This window comes from Mirounga angustirostris, unplaced genomic scaffold (assembly GCF_029215605.1).
Source record: "Mirounga angustirostris isolate CCGP_5_RB_7025 unplaced genomic scaffold, mMirAng1.0.hap1 SCAF_4, whole genome shotgun sequence".
In the NCBI taxonomy this organism is placed as follows: Eukaryota; Metazoa; Chordata; class Mammalia; order Carnivora; family Phocidae; genus Mirounga; species Mirounga angustirostris.
In genome coordinates this window covers 9,906,488-9,923,967 of record NW_026991712.1, presented here as the reverse complement: position 1 = coordinate 9,923,967, position 17,480 = coordinate 9,906,488, and the positions used below count along the sequence as shown (strand labels likewise).

General features: G+C 50.0%; 1 protein-coding gene across 1 annotated transcript in view; it reads right to left on the bottom strand.

Annotated features, from left to right (window-relative positions):
* Positions 1 to 16,444, bottom strand: part of OC90 (otoconin 90) — a 29,335-nt gene extending 12,891 nt beyond the window's left edge. The window contains exons 1-8 of the mRNA XM_045895576.1: positions 16,399 to 16,444; positions 11,120 to 11,185; positions 9,736 to 9,792; positions 7,312 to 7,486; positions 4,749 to 4,861; positions 2,528 to 2,656; positions 2,325 to 2,366; positions 1,051 to 1,101 (exon numbers count right to left, since the gene is read on the bottom strand). Of these exons, the coding sequence (XP_045751532.1) occupies positions 1,051 to 1,101; positions 2,325 to 2,366; positions 2,528 to 2,656; positions 4,749 to 4,861; positions 7,312 to 7,486; positions 9,736 to 9,792; positions 11,120 to 11,185; positions 16,399 to 16,444 (679 nt within the window). The remainder of the gene's footprint in view (positions 1 to 1,050; positions 1,102 to 2,324; positions 2,367 to 2,527; positions 2,657 to 4,748; positions 4,862 to 7,311; positions 7,487 to 9,735; positions 9,793 to 11,119; positions 11,186 to 16,398) is intronic.
* Positions 16,445 to 17,480: the final 1,036 nt, after the last annotated feature.

Below are 17,480 nucleotides of genomic sequence, written 5' to 3'. Positions count from 1 at the left end.
AAGCCCCAAATTATTACTCCCTGGCCCAGTACAGAAAAAAAATTGCCAATCCCTGCTGTCCGAAATGAAGAAATTGAAGCTTTGAGAGGTCGAACCATGCTTCCAGAGTCCTGCAGCTAAAAAGTGGGAGAGCCAGGATTCCATCCCAAAGCTGCCTGAGTCCAAAACATAATTGTTTCATTCCAGCATGGTAAGAACAATCACGAGCCCTATACCTTTTTCCTTCGTAACTGATGTTTGTGCCTGCATTCAGGCTGCCTCCTTTTCTGGAGGGCATTTGTGGGCACTGCTAGGTCGTGGGTATGAGTGCATGTGTGTTGGGAGATAAATTTGTCCTCAGTTTAGGATGGCGGTGGCCCCTGTCAATCCTACTGGGAATGGTTGCTGTGTGGGCAGGGCACAGGGTGAAGCTTCGGCTTGGAGTAGGTGCCATTTCTTCTTTTTTCTAGACCTGCTGTCCAAGGCACAGGCTGTCCGGGAGCTATCAGGGATGCGATGCCCTTGGACATGGAGGACAGCCAGGAAGGAGCTGCGCCAAGAGCGTCTGCTTCTGTTCTCATAGCAGGAGCCAAGAAGAGCGATAACACACACTTCTGGGGAGGTGGTTGTGCAGAGGGATCTCCCTGAGGCATAAGGTTGCCAAATTTGGCAAATAAAAATACAGGATGCCTGGTTAAATTTAGATTTCACATGAACAACCAATCACCTTTTAGTGTAAGTATATCCCATGCAAATTCTGGGACATACTTATACTAAAAAAAGTATTTGTTGTTCATTGAAAAGCACCTTCAGATGATTGAGGGTGAATGTCCTGCATCTGACAATTCTACTGAAGTGGGAGTAGGGGTGTGGGAGAAAGCAGAGCATAGAGGGGAGAGATCGGGGGGGCTGTGGTCAGGAGGAACTGAGATTGGCTCTGGAATGATCTTGGGGCAGTTTCAGTGCAAACCTGGGCAAGGGGCATTTTTGGGAAGCTAATTCCAGCCAGTAGGCAGATGGTACGATCAAAACGTGGGTATTTGGATTACACACTGGCCGCCTTGTGCTCACCTTCTCCTGAAAGGGCCATTGCACTGGTGTTCGTGGGCTCCACGGGAACCACTGAAAAAGAAAGCTCCCAAATCAGTGACTGATGGAACCGAGTGTCTAAACCAAGTACCACGAGTCCCAAAGGACAAGCGGGGATTGCTGGACCAAGGGAGGAAGGGGGCTATGAGCAGTGTTGCCAGAAAAGGGCTGCTGGTTCTGTCTTAGGCTTCCCTTGCCCCTCGTACATCTCCTGGGGCTCAGGCTGCCCAGCAGGACCTTGGCTCAGGAGGGACTCCAGCCAGTCCCGGCTTCTGGCCAGGGCGGTGACACTAGCAGACCCAGGCTGTGGCAATGAAAGGTCTGCAGGCCCCGAGGGTTTGTGGCTGTGGAACAGGACATCCCTACTTGGGAAGACCTCTGTTCCAAAGGGAATCAGATGGCACAGAAAAAAGAGCGCCAGACTCAGAAGATACATAGAGATAGGACACGTACACACACTCCTACTCACACATGTACACACTCCCACAGCCCTGTGCACACGCACACTCATGCATGTGGACGCACTGGTATCAGCTTTTTAACAAAGGCTGCAGCACTGGGAAGGAGACCTCAGCCCCAGGGAAGGAGAGGTGCTCTGCCAACGGGTACCTGGAACTTTCCGTTGGGACTGAGAGATCGTGCGAACACTGGTGAACAAGGAATAACAGGCAGAAGCTGAACTCTCGCATTTTCCATAAGATGCATGTTTTAGAGTAGGAATGATCACTTGCTTATTTCAGTAGACAGATATTAAGAGCCCACCCTGTCTTAAAAGGAGGCACACAGAAAACAGCCTCCCCCTCAAGGAGCCTCCATCTGGGTCCAGGCTGCCCTTTCTGCCGTAGGTTCTGGAAGGTAGAGGAGGGAGGCAGCTGGTCTGCTCCCAGGTGACCTCAATGGCCAGGAGCTCACCCAGCCGAGAGAGGCCTTTCTCTGTCATATCACTAGACCTGGTCCCGGTCACACTGCACACCAGGGCCCTGACCATAGAGCAAGAGAGAAAGAATTGGGGTCTACCTCTTAACTGGATTAAATGCTCACCTGTCCACGTAACAAAGAACAGTGTTGGCAGGAGGGCCATTTGCTATTGGATGTGTGAACTGGGTTTATCAGAAGTAATTGTGTCCCCTGGCCAGAGAAAGGCCGAGATCTAGCCAGTGCCGTGGGTCACTCCAGCTGGCCCTGTGGAGGGGGTGCTCCCTCTGTAGTCTGGCCCCCGTGGTCCAAGTAAAAGCAGCTTCCCTGCGAGACCTTACCTCTGGGCAGAAGCGTCGTCAGCTCTTCCGTGCTGGTTGTCTCTGCAAAGAGACACATTGGAAAGCCTGTTTAGAGCAGCGGGTCTGGGGACTGTCAGAAGGTGCTGGCCTGGCTTCTGAAGAAACAGCAACTATTGCTCCCATAGCAGCTCCCGCCCCAGATGGTCAGCCCCACCACTGATGCAGGGCCGGGTTCTTCCCACCTGGAGGCTGAGCCAGACAGAAGGAAGTGTCCAGATGGTTCAGGGAAGAGTTGATCCTGGACTGAGCTAAGCATTCTATGGCAGCCTTGTTGCAGGTACACAGCAGGTGCTCACAAGGGTCCCCGGACTCTGTGCACAGAGCAAGGGCAGAGCAGATTGGAAAATCTCATTTGGAATCCCGAGAGGTAATGCAAGCTCCCAAACTGGCCCCAATCTGCCCGCCGAGGCCCCACTCCTCCGGCAGGCGTCCTCCTGTTATCCACCTTGGCTCCGGGAGCTATAGCAGCATAAGGCCAACCTGGGAGTGGTGCCCGCTCCGTTTCTCACACTCACACCCGACCCGTCGGGCCATCCTATTGGCTCTACTTTTGACCTGTTTAGAGTGTGACCGCATGTCCCCACCTCCACGCCACTACCCTGGGCTTAGCCCCCATCAGCTCGTGCCTGAGTTATCTCAGTGGCCTTCCCCCCCACCCGCTCCTGTCTGCTCTCATGGAGGAGCCAGAACAAGGTGTTCAAGACTCAGGGCAAACCATGTCTTTTTTGGGGTTCAGAACCCTGCGACGACTTCGCAATCTATGGAAAAGCTGCTGTTCCTGTTCTCTTTCCTCCCTCATCACCCCTTTCTGACTGACTGGCCTGTCTCCCAAGCATGCCGGGCACCTTGAGCCTCGGGGTGCACGCACCTCCCAGATAGCCGCCAGCTTGCTTCTCCCCCACGCCTCAGTCTTTGCTCTGTGGGCATCTCCTCGGGGAGGCTTCCCTGCCCAGCCCTCCCTATGCCTTTCCCCTGCTTTATTTCCCTCCATGGCTCTTGTCACTGTTTAACGTACTCTAGCACTTTGATATTTTCAGTGTCTGGCAGCCAGGAGGAGATTTCAAAAGGTCAGGATATCCCCAATATCTAGATGATTGTCTTGCACTTGGTGTAGGTGTTCAGTATGCATCTGCTGGATGGATGGATGGATGGATGGATGGATGGATGGATGGATGGATGGATGAATGGTGCTTTCCCTGTCCACCGTGTAGTGATTTATGCCCATGCACCTCCTCACCTCTTTCCCGATGCACCATACTTCAGCCAGTCCTCTCTACCTGGTCTTTGGGGTCAGTTGAATCTGGGCTCAAACCCTGACTCTACCACTTAGCAGCTTATGTGACTTTGGGCAAGTTATTTAATTTCTCTGAGCTTTCCTGTCCTTATCTGAAAACTGGGAATAGTGACCCCATCTCATAAGATTGTTGGGACAGTTATATCTGCTGGGTATAAAGCCTATGGCACATAGTAGGTACTCCTAAAGGGCGGCTCTCATAGAGCACCCCCAAGGTGCCATGCACCTCTTCTCTCTGTGCCTTTGTCTCTTTTAATTCTTCTGCCAGCATTGCCCAGAGACACGAGATAAAATCCCTGGTGAGTAAGGTGGAGAGCTGAGATTTGCATCAACACATGTCTGATTCTTACAAACAGCAGCAACCACAAACCTAATTCATCCATCCCTGCCTCTCTTCTACTTCCAACCCTGACTTCTTCACATAGGCCAGTCCCTGTGTTAGCCGTTCTACATTTAGCACTGTTTCCATTTAACAAGTGTAACACTGTTTTACACTTAAGCATTGTTTAGTTTTTATGACAAATCTCTGAAGCAGGTTTTCTCCTCCCCATGTAGAGGCTGCCACTTGTTGAGTAACTGCTCCCATATCACACAATGTATCAGTAGAAAACCATCTGTCTCCCCAGGCTCCCAGGGTTGCTACAGTATAAAACTGTAAATCAAATAACCTGCCCATCAATTATTCTTTCATTTCAAAAAGCATTTATTGGGCGCCTGGGTGGCTCAGATGGTTAAGCGTCTGCCTTCGGCTCAGGTCATGATCTCAGGGTCCTGGGATTGAGCCCCGGATCGGGTTCCCTGCTCAGTGCAGAGCCTGCTTCTCCCTCTCCCTCTGCCACTCCCTCTGCTTGTGCTCTTCTGTCTCTCTGTCAAATAAATAAATAAAATCTTAAAAAAAAAAAAAGCATTTATTGTGCATGTACTCCTTGCAAGGTACAGATGCCAGAGATCTAGCCCTCAGGGGGCTTGGAGTATAGATGATGATGTCCTCAATGGTGGTGATGATGGGGGGGGAGGCCCTTGGAACCCTGGGTCTGGTCCAGGCCTGGGATTCTTGAACTGCCTGTCATTTCTCAGCCCAGCCCCCGGGGACACCTGGAGATGCTCACCACATGTGATCCTCTTGCTGACGCAGTTGACATCTGTGCTGAGCTTGGCAGGGTCTTGGAGACAGTCCATCTCAGCGGCCTCTTCAAAGCACCTGCGGTGCTGGAAGCAGCAGCTGGGGCAGGTAGGGGAGGTCAAGGTGAGAGCGTGGGGGAGGGTGAAGAGAGGGGAGTCTGTGAGTATTGTGTCTCTGGATGATTCCTGGCAGTGACCTGTTTCAAATAGTGCTCTCGTGCATACACACACACACACACACACACACACACACACACTATTTGAGTTATTTTACCTACACAGCAGGTGCTATTATCATTATGAGCATTTACACCCATGGGGACTGAGACGCATAGTGCTCAATAACTCGCCAAGGTCAAAGTTGATCACAGAGTGAGGCTGACGCTAAAATGGGAGTCAGGAGGCTCTTGCAGTGCACACATGAGGTCAGTGGAGACCAGTGTAAAAGAGAAAAAATATATAGACAGGTGATGGCCTTGGACAAGCTACTAATGTTCTCAAATTACCTAACTCAAGAATTTTTGGAGATTCAAGAAAACATCTCTATAGATCCTGCCCTGAGGTAGGCACTCAATAAATGACAGCAATTATTCTTTGAATCTGGTGTGCAGGTTCAAGGTGGAAATGGCCAGCCCTCCAGGTGTTTGGAAATCCACACCCCCAACAACTGAACTGTGTACCGTCATAGGAATTGGGTGTGGCTCATTATCCTGCCAGTTTGGGGCCATGAGCAGTTTCATCATTCAGACAGTGAATTACTGCTTCATTTCTTTGACTTCCAGGTTGACAAGGTATTCTAATAATTAGAGGAAGTGGTAAGGGAGGACCCGAAAGGTAACAAATTCCCAGAAACCATCCTGACGCTCTGCTGCATTCAGGATCCCACTCTCTCTTCCTGAACGTCAACGAGCTGAGTGCCGGGAGGCAGTTTGCTCATGGTCCCAAAGATGGGAAATACCCTTCTTATCCAGAGGCAACTTACACCTTCCCTTGGAGATGTGGAAAGGGGAGAGATCTATCGCTTGACTCCAAAGCCATTATCCCTGATCAATCAAGGATATCTCCCTTTTTATTTAATTAACTAATTAACTTGAAAAGCAGTTGGGGGTTGACTGCCTGGTGTGAGTTAATTTACCCCGTGCTGTGGTCCATGCTGAGGGTGCCAAGAAATAACACGGTGCAGGCCCCCCTTAGAGGACACTGGGTGGAGCAGGAGGCCGTGGCCATGCGCTGTCCCCTGTGGCCGGTGTTTGAGGAGCATGGAGGTTACCCTGGCGCCTTGTGGGCAAGGCGTCCGAAGAGGGCGTCCTCGTGGAGAAATGCCAGGGCAGACAATGGGCTGTCCTTCCCAGGATTATGAGAGCGCACACTCCATCACACCGGCTTCGGGCACAAGTACCACGCCAGGGAGGTAGGGCCATGGATCCCGGAGTACGGGGAGACACGTGGGCTCCGTTTCCTGCTTTCCTCCCGCTGGTGCTGTTGCTGTCGCTGTGGCTGCAGTTACTGAGATTACTAGTATTGCTAGTACTGTTACTACCCCTGGCATCACCCTACCATTCCCGTTACCGTTGCAACCAATCACTAATACTCTCAGTAAGTAAACTCAATGAGCCAGGGAGAGCCCCAGTCACCGTACTGTGTACTTGGTCATTTAATCCTAAATAATAATCCTATAAAGAAGGTATTATTACTTCCTCCATTTTACAGAGGAAGAAACTGGAACACAAAGAAATGACGTACCTCGCCCAGGGGTCACGCCATCCGTAAGGAGCAGAGAGCCGGAATTACAGGGTCACGGGTTGCACGCCTTGACACACAGAGTCTACCCAATTTTCCCAACTGCCCCTCCCAGTGTCAGTATCTGTTTATCAGATCCTTGCTGACACTCGATGCTTCTCAGATTTTAGATTTTATTGCCAGTCTGATGTGTAAAAGCGGATATCTTGTGTTAATTTCCCTCCCTGTGTGCAGGGAGGGCACGTATCTTTACCGACTCCTCATACCTTCTCTCTATTCCCCACTAGCTGTTTAGCTCTTTGAGGCAGGGATAGTATTCTGCTTATATTAAGCACAGTGTTCAAATGTTATTGGAGCACGTTTGTGGAAAATTAAACAGAAATCTTCATAGTTGCTTTACCCCTGGTGGCCAGGACTGTCTGAATAAAGAATAATTTTCTTATGTTTTAAGAGTCACCCGGGAGCTTGTTTGAAATTCAGACTTCGGGGTCTAGCTAAAGGTGGTCTGAGTCAGTAGGTCTGGGGTGGGTCCCTGGAATCTACATTTTAGCAAGCATCCAGGTAGTTCTGATACCTGAAGACCCAACTTGGAGAAACACTACACGGAAATTCTGCATATCAGACACATATGGGATCTTGACAACTCCCCAGGATGTGAGACAATCACAGAATACGTGACAGTTTAAAGGCGAGGCAGCCAGTCACCCCACAGGTAAGGAGAATCAAGACAAGACAAGAAAGCTCTCCACATCTGTGCTCTGCCCAGGTACCAGCCAGGCCTCTGACAGCTCACCTGTGGGTGTGGCTCACCTGTCAGACTCGTCCACAGGCGGCCCCTCCATCTCAAACCTGCAGGCACAGCCGTAGTCCTCGAAGTCCCGGGGGCAGAGACTGGCCACACACTTCATACCACTCACGAACTGGAGCAGCTCAGGGAAGCTGGTGAAGACAGCCTGCAGCCAGGTGAAGCGGGAGCCCAGGCAGTCTGCGGGGAGAGGACAGCGGGGAGGGGACTGGGAACCAGGGTCAAGGAAGGAGCACCTGTGCCTGGGACTTCCCACACCTCAGCAACCAATAAGCCCCTACTGTATACTCACAACTGTTCTGAACAATTGAAGGGAGGTGGGTTTATAAGCCATGGCCCCTGTTGGTTGTCCCCCTAACAAACAGTCATTTAATCCTTCTCCCTTACCAACAAAGCTGAAAGGGACTCAGGGGAGGTGAGCCTCCTCCCTAAGTCCCTGTGGACGTTTGACACTTGCTCATTCTCAGCTGGTCATGCTAATCCCAGGTTCCATGACAGTGAGTGGCCTGGGACTGAGCACGTGATCCAGATCTGGCCAGAAACACTTAAGGGGAAGTCTGTTAGAGGTTTTTGGGAATTATTTCTTTCATAATAAAGAATGCAGGCATGTAGGGACGCCTGGGTGTCTCAGTTGTTAAGCGTCTGCCTTCGGCTCAGGTCATGATCCCAGGGTCCTGGTATCGAGCCCCGCATCAGGCTCCCTGCTCCGCGGGAAGTCTGCTTCTCCCTCTCCCACTCCCCCTGCTTGTGTTCCCTCTCTCGCTGCCTCTCTCTACCAAATAAATAAATAAAATCTTAAAAAAAAAAAAAAAAAAGAGAATGCAGGCATGTAAAGAGATCCTTTTGATCTACACTTTTCTCCTTCCTTAAATATGGGTAAGAATATGCTGGCCAGGACTACAGCAACCACTTGGCCACCATGAGGCCTGAAGTCTAAAGTTGAAGAGCCAGTAAGCTTAGTTATAGCAGCGGGGAGAGAATGAAGCTGCTGGGTCACTGATACCTGTGCTAAGCTCTTGCACCAATCCTGGTGCTTTCAGCTTTGGTGAGATAATTAAATGTCTTTGTTATTTAAGTCACTATGAGTCTGCTGAATGGATTCCAAATGATACAGTCCCAGCACTGGGGAACTGTAATCCAGTGCAGGAAGAGAAGGGATATAGACACTAATAATTTGGGGCGCCTACTATGTGCCAGAAATTGTGCTAGATGCTTAAAATAGAATAATGGTTAAGCTTGCTAGTGAGTCACACTTTAGAAAGCATTCACTTGGTCCATCACCGCATAAACTTCATGTTAATCCTGCAGGGCAGACGCTATTCTGTCACTTCTATTTCACAGATAAAGGAACTGAAGGTCAGAGATCTGCCTGAGGTATCAACCAGTGGTAATGATTTGCCCTAAACAAGAATGCTCCTGTAAACAAAATTGGCAAGAGAACGATTTCCAGTTTTTGTTTTGTTTTGTTTTTGATTTTTACTTTAAGCATGCTCACCCTCCCCTTTCTCCACCCGTCTGATCAGAGGACTGTTAAATGCTAACAGGGTGACCCCACAGCCCTGATTCTAATGCACAGGGTCACCCACAGGGAAGCTTGGGGAGGTCAAAGAGTGGTCTGCGAGGACTAGTTTCACCCAGACTATTCTAGTTTTTCCTACCCCATTCAAACTTCCTTTCCCGTGTTTTGTTTCCACATAGCCTAATCAGAAAAATGAAGAAATAATTCTGTACTGAAGGAAAAAGACACTCTAAGGCTTGTGTGTGTTTATATAAATATTCATTTTCACTCAAAAACATATGGGGCACCCACACTTAGTCACCTACATATTTTCAGTGCCGTCCTCTGGCAAGCATGGTCTAATCCAAGAGCAGTTCAGCGCTCCTTGCTTCTGTCAATCCTGTGATAGCCTTATTTGGGGGCTACTTCTAGAAAACAATGATGGGAACCATCATGGTGCCTGGCAATCACTGGTCACAAGATAGATACCTAATTGAGAAATGGAATACTTGACAATCTTTGGGATTCTTAGGCTTTATGTATGTATATTTTATCATGTATATTTAGTAGTTGGGGAGAGAAAATCCAACAACTTTGGTGGAGGGCACTCAGCTCTGGACACAGAAGAGAGCTCCCTCCTTCTTGGCATGTCACATAACTCCCCTCAGTTCCTCCCCTGTGCAACAGGGGTACCTTTCCCTTCCTGGCCAGGTGTGGTCAGGACTAAGGAAGTAAGGACTATGAAGGCGCCTGGCAGCTTGGTGACTCATCTTGCAGTAAAAGACACCACTACTCTCTGGATCACACAGCTCAGAGCTTGCTGGGGTGGTGGGAGCAGGGGAGCCCCAGGCCCAGTAGTTTGCTTAGAGTTCCCACACTCACCCCATGCCCTGACACCTGGTGGATAGAAGCACCTTGGCATTTAACTTACCAAAAATGTCGGCGACACTTTCGACATTTTTAAACACCCCAGGGAAGGATGTGATATCTAAGTGGAAGGTAGAGAAAACAAATCAGAGAGCTCTGGTTTCTCCCCTTCCCCTGCCCTGCCTCCTCGCCCTGCCCCACCCCTGTGAAGAGTAAGCAAAACCCTTTCTCTTTCTCTAAGGATAGATTTGACCTTGGACTAACTTTCTAGTAACACGGGTTACCATGGAGACCCAAGAAGATGAGACAGGAACTGTGTTACCAGGCAACATTGCTCGGTGGTACAAAAGACCCTGGATGATAAGGTGTATCTGGACTTGGCAAGGACCATGGGTGAACTATAAATCCCTGGTGGGAAGTCATTGTCTGGGGGCTCCCTCAGTGTGATAACTCTTGCAACTGAAGCATGTTTTTTCTGGGCATCCCGGAAATTATACCTATGGAACTGTTACTAGAGATACTAGTTCTAATGCAGACTGAAGCTTCTAGGCCAGGGCAGGTCCTGTGGCTGCTTCATGTGAGTCCCATTCCCTTGTACCTGAGCTGCTCCCTGGGGGCTCCAGGGAGATGTGGGGATCACCCCCGGGGCTACTCTCCTTGAAAAGGAATGACTGGCATGGCCTGATGGCGCACAGGGCTTCCTGGCCTTGATCCTTCCAAGTGCCAAGTGTGGCCTGTGAGTCTTAACATCTACTAGAAGTTCTCTTTGGCCTGGGCATTGCCCTTCCCATGGGGGTGATGGCATTTTGAGAGAGGTCAGATGGTCATCTGGGTCTGGGTGGGACTGATCACTTTGTTTGCATGGGCTCATGCACAAAGAACTTGGTGACTCAGCTCACCTCTCTGCAAGGTGGGAAATGAATCTTAAATTCTGGGCCAACGTGACCAGATGGTTCACTATGCATCATGGTCTTCAGCAGTACCCATCTAGGAACCCACCTGAGAAATCTTCACAATCTATCACCAGGAAAACCTCCCCTTCCCAAAGGAACAATTACGGGTCCTCTTTTCTTATCGGTAGAGCTCTGGAATACCTTTTCTTTCTCTTTTTGTCTTACCTTCTAGAAGGCTCAGAGCTCAATTTGAAGCTGAAATATTGTGACCATATAACCCTCACGATCAGCCCATTTATTTCCATCCCCTGTTCCCTTTTCAGCTAACCTTCATTTGATGGAAGTTGTAATATTTTGTCTCCAAGGAGAGAGCAGAGGTGGGTCAGACTGAGGGGAGACTGCGGAGGGGGAGGCTTTTGAGTCTTATTTGAATCGCTTTGCCTACAAGAGCCCCAGCAGTGAGTGGTATATTCAGAAGGGGTCATTCTCCCTGCCAATATCCTAGACAACTTTCTACCTGGTGAGGTCGCCTAAGAAAAGTTCAAAAATCCTTACTGATATTTTTTGAGAGTCCCGGAGGCAGCTCCTGTGGAAGGTGTGGGGTGTCCAGAGGATGGCCCCCTATAATCAAGGAGGAGAGAAGGGTTAGTAGGAGCACTTCCACTTGCTGGGAGGGGCAGCCAGGAGGGAAGGGGATGCAGATAAATTCAATTCTATGTATTTTTTTCTAGAACCTGCTGTGTGCTGGGTCTCTGATGAAAATAAGGTGGTCCCAGTGTTTCAGATGGGTTGGCCTTAAGAGTAGCCTTCTGGTGGAAGATAGAGAGATTTGGGAACTCATCTTGAACCTGTTGTTGCATAGGAAGCAAACCATTTTAATTTAGATTGCATGTTTGGAGTGCCTTAAGATGAAAGATAGGCGGAAATAAGTGTGGACAAGGAGAGGCCCCCCCAACCCCCAGAGAGCTTATCATCAAGGACAGGGCTTTCCCACACTATCAGCACACAAAATGATCAACAGCTGTTAGGGATCCATGCATGCTGAGACTCAGCCCCCTACCCTTCATTTATCCACAGTGGAGACATGGTGAGAGGATGCAAGTTTTGAATTGTGTGAAATATTTGGGCAGGGAGCCAGTGGGACTTGGCCCTTTCCCATACTTGGTCACTAGGCTGGGCTATGTCCCCAGGGGCCTTGAGCGCTCAGTATGAAGCAGGGGATCTGCAGGGAATCGAGAGGGGCTGGAGCAATGCTGTGATATCAGATGAACTTGAGCCTGCAAGATCTGACCGCATGGGGGCGCCTGCGTGGCTCAGTGGGTTAAGCGTCTGCCTTCTGCTCAGTTCTTGGTCCTAGGGTCCTGGGATCGAACCCCTTGTAGGGCTCTCTGCTCAATGGGGAGTCTGCTTCTCCCTCTCCCTTTGCCCCTCCCCCCTGCTCATGCTCTCTCTCTTTCTCTCTCTCTCAAATAAATAAATAAAATCTTAAAAAAAGATCTGACATCATGGATCAAAGAAGTGTGTCAAGAGTGGATTAAGTAGCGCTGAGAGGTGTGCTGAGGACACGAAAATGTTACCCCAGCCATTCATCATTATTATGACTATTACTACCAACTTCTTCCACTCACTGCCCCCTGTCCCCTCCACACTAACAAATGGTTTGCATTGCTTGGACCTCACCTCTTCATCCACCTCATCAACACCATGGACTTATCTCAGGGGCACAGACGTCTTTAGCAGGTGCTGTCTGCAGGAGAGCAGTCTCCAATCTACAAACCCTGTGGGCTCGCCCTGGGTCCAGGCAGCCCCCAGACCCTCTGCTGTCGGGCCCTCCAGGGATGGGTTGGGGGGAGGCAGCCGCCCTCCTATGCACCGTACCCTAGCCCGTCCACATGACGAAGTCCGCCCAGCACCAGCCTCCCTCCCAGCTGGATGTGCTCTGTGGCTGTGGGCAGGAGCAACCTCTCTGGTCCTCTGGATTTCTCACCATTAAACACAGAGGGATGGTCCCACTGAGGGACATTCCCACTGGCCCAAGAGCCATGGGCTGCGCAGGGAAGTGCCCTGCAGATGTTCAGAAGGTGGGGAGACCCAGGACTTCCTTCAGCTCCAGGTGAGCCCTATCATAGAGCCCACGTAATTGCTCTGGTGCATTCCATATTTGGTGTAATTGCCTCAGAAATGATTTAATTAGCATACCAGCCAACAGCTAAGAATATCTGCTGCCTACTCAGGCAGCAACTGTGAAATAGCCCCTGGTCCTCGATAATTACTTCTCTGGTATCTCCTTGGCGTCCTGGCAGGTGGAGGTGGTCTGCTCACTGAGAAACAGCTAAGAAGGATGCATGCCCCCTACTCCCACCCCTACGTACTCTCAGGGTGTTGACACCCACACATTTCATTAGCAACAAAAGAAGCACCCTGGATTTGAAATTACTGATCCCAGAGGACTGAGTTGGCTCGCTCACAAAATCCAGAGGGGAGGCAGGTCCTTGGGGATGGGAGAGTTCTGGTTCCATGGGAGTGCTGCTCTAGGGGAAGGAAGCTAGCATTCGTCCCGTTCCAGGCTCAGTTTTGCAGGCATCCCCTCAAATCCAGTGCTTTGCCCAGTGCTGTGGGGCACGTTTTGCCATTGCCACTTTATCAACAGTGAAGTCGGGGCCCATGGAGGAAGCTCTAGCTTCTTCTGCCCTGGAACCTAAGGCTTCCCTCCATCTGCCCCTGCCTAGCTCTGCCAAACCATCTCCCTCTTTGAATCCCATGCTTCTGGGATGCTTATCATTTTCCAGACACCAAACTACTTCTTGCCATCCTGGCTTGGCTTGTGCCGTGCCCTGAGCCATGACCTGCTCCCTTTTGCGTTACTGACTTACGTTTTCGGATTCCATGCAAAGTTCGAGAAGTCCTACCAAAACCCCAACATGGGCTGGCGTAGGGATACCTTCCCTGGCTCCCGTAATGTGGGCACATCCTTCTCTCACTGCACTTATGACCCTATGTTGCAATGATCTGTTTATGTGACCGTTTCCCCCACTAAATTAGGAACGTACTGAGGGTCAGAACGCTGACACATTAAAGCACACGTTCAGTAGATAGCTCTTTAATGAACAAATGTGCACATAGTGGTTGAACTACGCCATCAAATGGCCAATTTCTCAGCCAGTGAGTGATGGCCCACTAGAATCATAGCGTCCTAGCCTTGTAAAGTTTAAGCAAAATTAGATGTCATCTCGAGAGAGTGGAAAGATGCAGTCTATTGGTGGTTACGAGTGGTGTTTCATATTATGAAGTATTCTACCCAGAAGATCAACCAGGGATGTACAAAACCCACCTTTGTCCGGCCCCTGTTCCCAGAGGTTCTGGAAGATGGACATGCAGAGAACGGGGAGTAAGAACCAGTTTCGCTGTGTGATGTGGGCTGGTGGAGAGCTCTCCAATGAAGGGAGCATGTGGTGTAGGTGGAAGGTCCAAGGAGATCTCCCTCTCCTGACAGACCTGACCACCATCCCACCGGCAAACGTCTGCCCTTTGAAGTCATGAGCCAACTCTCAGTGAAGAGAGGAGGGAGGGCAGCCCCTGCCCTGGGTGTGCTAGGGAGGCGAACAAAGAGGCTGCTCCCACTCCTGCCACAGGGACAGAGAAACATCCCAGAGGGAGGCCTGGTAGGGCACAGAGACCCTCCGCATTGTCAACACGCCCAACCTTGCCTTGAAATCTGAGTCAGTAGTGGGGGGCACAGCTGCGAGAAGGTGCCTGGCAGAGCTCCAGTTCTGCAAGCGGGGTGCTCTGAAGGCCCAGGCAGGGTTTGCACTGGCTCAGTGGGTGTAACACCATGGACCACCCAGGTCCTGGGGTACATGGGACTCTTCTGATGGACTCCTCCCTGGTGGCCTTGCCAAGGGCTCCTCAGATCCAGCAGTGATCATGGATGCTCCACCTTCACTGGCGCAGCATCTGATCTCTCCCCCTTCCTGGTTGCTGTCTCATTGCCTCCCTGTAGTGCCTGGACCAAGATGTGGTGTGTTTGTTGGGTGGGCAGTGTTATCTCTGTGGGAGTCACCCACTTAGCCCTGCAAAGTTGGGGCTGCAGGTATGGCACATTTAAATCCTCACGGACATGCATATGCTTGCACCTAAACTTTCTATGGCTATAATTTTTGGACTCTCGCTGTTTGTGTCTGAGAATAAAACCTCCCAGGACAGATGCCTAAATGCTTGTGACAGTTTACAATAACAGGAGACCATTGCCTCAGCCTTATAGAGAAATAAAACATTTAAAGAGATGTGTAAAAGGTGTCTGGGGGTTGTTGAAGGGGTAATTTCAATCACAGGGAAATTTATTGTTTTGGAAAAGGAAAAGGTCAGTTAGAGAAGAGAGTAAGTTTGAAAAATTAGAAGAATGGGCTTTGGGGGGTGAGACCTCATTTTATTTTAAAGATTTTATTTATTTGAGAGAGAGAGACAGAGAGAGAACGAACAGAGAGGAGAGGGAGAAGCAGGCTCCCCGCTGAGCAGGGAGCCAGGCACGGGGCTCGATCCCAGGACCCTGGGATCGTGACCTGAGACGAAAGCAGACACTTCATCGACTGAGCCACCCAGGTGCCCAAGATCTCATTTTAAAGAATAGGGAAGAAATTGAAAAGCTGTAGACTATTTCACAGTTTCATCATCAAAGACGAGACAAGTCAAGACCACAGTTGGAATTTGATCGAGACGGTTGAGGTCTTGGTAAAGGCGGAGCCCCGGCAACCAGCCCAGCGACGCTATCCCTGGGAAGCCACGTCACAGCAAAATGGTTTAGATGAGGAAAAAAATCATCCATGAAGGAACTCAATAATCAAGAGAAAACCAGCACCTCCTGCAAGTGGGTGTCCACCTGTCCTGCAGGGAAGGTCTGGGATGGTGTTTGGGAGCACTGGGGCCTGAAGAAAAGGCTTGGCGTCTTCTGTGAAGTGCTGTCATTTCTGCTCACAGGCTTCTGGGGAACATGTAAACCTCGGCAAATCCACTAACTCAGGTCAGAGTCACGATAAATTGTCAACAATATTGGTGGATTCACTGTGGCTCACCCTCACTATTGTGCTTAGAAAGGAACCGTAGAAGGAGGCTCAGCGTGTTGGTGCTGTGTGGACCCGAACAGGAGGAGGAAAGGAGAAAATGTCTGGATAAGTGGGTGATATCAGTCACGATGGAGCCTAAGCAGCTGTAGGAAGGAAAGAAGTGAGTTGGGCTGTTTGAGAGTTGCACCAATGTGCAAACAAGAAAGAAATTAGGAAGGAGCCAGAAGTCTCAGATTTGTAGCCAAGACTCCATGCAAACTCAAAATGACGACCCTGCCTGCCAAGGAGCTCGCTCAGGTGTCTTCAGGCTTCGGTGGGGTGGAGACCCTACAATGTGGGGTAGAAGTGTTTGCCTCTCCGCCAGACACACCGGCACAGGGGAAAGGGAGCTGCTGCATGTCAAGAAGGCTGACACACTCACTCCGAGGAAACCAGCGAAACACGGGACAGAGGTCCATGGGCAAAGGGAAGAGGGGATGCGCTATCAGGGGGAGGGATGGTTGCCAACAGGCCACCCAGTGGTGCTTTTAGTGCCTTTGGCTCTGCCTGGACGTCCACCTCATCGCCCATCCCATGCTTCATGCCCTGGATAGGGTGCTTAAAATATCAGCTGAACTAAACCCATAGCTTATCGTTACTGTTTGATTTCCATCACTCCTAGGCAAGGGGATAAAAGTAGTAATAAGCAAATCAGATGACATTTGACAGTCCTCCCCAGTGTTCATATTAATTATGGACCAAGCCAGAAATGCAGTGTAAAATATCATTACTCACCACCATGCGGGGCCATCAGCATACTTAGGAGGAGAAGCAGGATCATAGCGGGAGGGCAAAGGCTGCGGGGCTGAGGCATCAACTGGAAGAGCCTCCTGGGAGAGAAGTCAGCGGAATATGATGAGGATGTTTTCAGAGATCCCGGGAAATAAGAACCACCAGAGCTCTTCATCCCAGGGTGGAGTGCAGAAACAGGAAGAAGCCCTGAAAGGGTTTCTGTCCCAGCTTTGCCACTGACCAGCATTAACTAACGACATTCAGGAGATCACGTTCTCTCTCCGAGATTCATCTGCAAAGTGGAAACTCAACCAGGTGCCCCTTGAGGACACAGATCTGGTTATTCATTTTCCCACGGTCATTTATTGTGTTTCGGGCACATTGCAAGGATGCGGGAATGCACAGTGAGGGAAAAGCACTCCTTATCTGTGACTAGTTCACAGACTAATGAACTAGGAGGCAGTTGAATGAGTGCAATAGTTTGACTTTTGTAGACCGAACTGTAAAAAACCCATACATTGGGCTACAGCAGCCTTCCGAATACACCTTTAGCAGTCTCACTTTGGAACTATCCTACCATCACTTGACCCAGGAATAAATCTGGCGACCGCATGGTGGCGCTGCCTGCTAGCAAACTCCATCATCCTTCCCTTCCTGTAGCTTCAGAGCAATTTGAATACTTCGTTGCAGTCCAGGCGTTCAAGAGATAATGGCTTTCGGGACTGGGGGGCACGGTCCAAGGACCTACCGCCTTTCAATCGTCACTGCCCTGCATTCTGAGCCGCTCAGCAAATATTTAACTTCGGTAGGCACTTAGTGCACTCAAGCAGGTCAACCATGTATTTAATAAAGAAGGAAAAACATTAAAGACCAGAGGGATTTTAGAATAAAATCTTAGCTCCCTGGGAATATAACTCCATAAAGACTGTCAGATGGATGGTTGACTTGTGCATATTCTGCCGTAAAGCAGGTTTTGAGAACCAAGTGTGAATGATAATACAGTGTGATCCTGCTACCCCAGGGGGCACACAGGGCTGCTGGATACGGTTGTGTATGTTGTGCACTGTGCAAAGTTGTGGCACTGA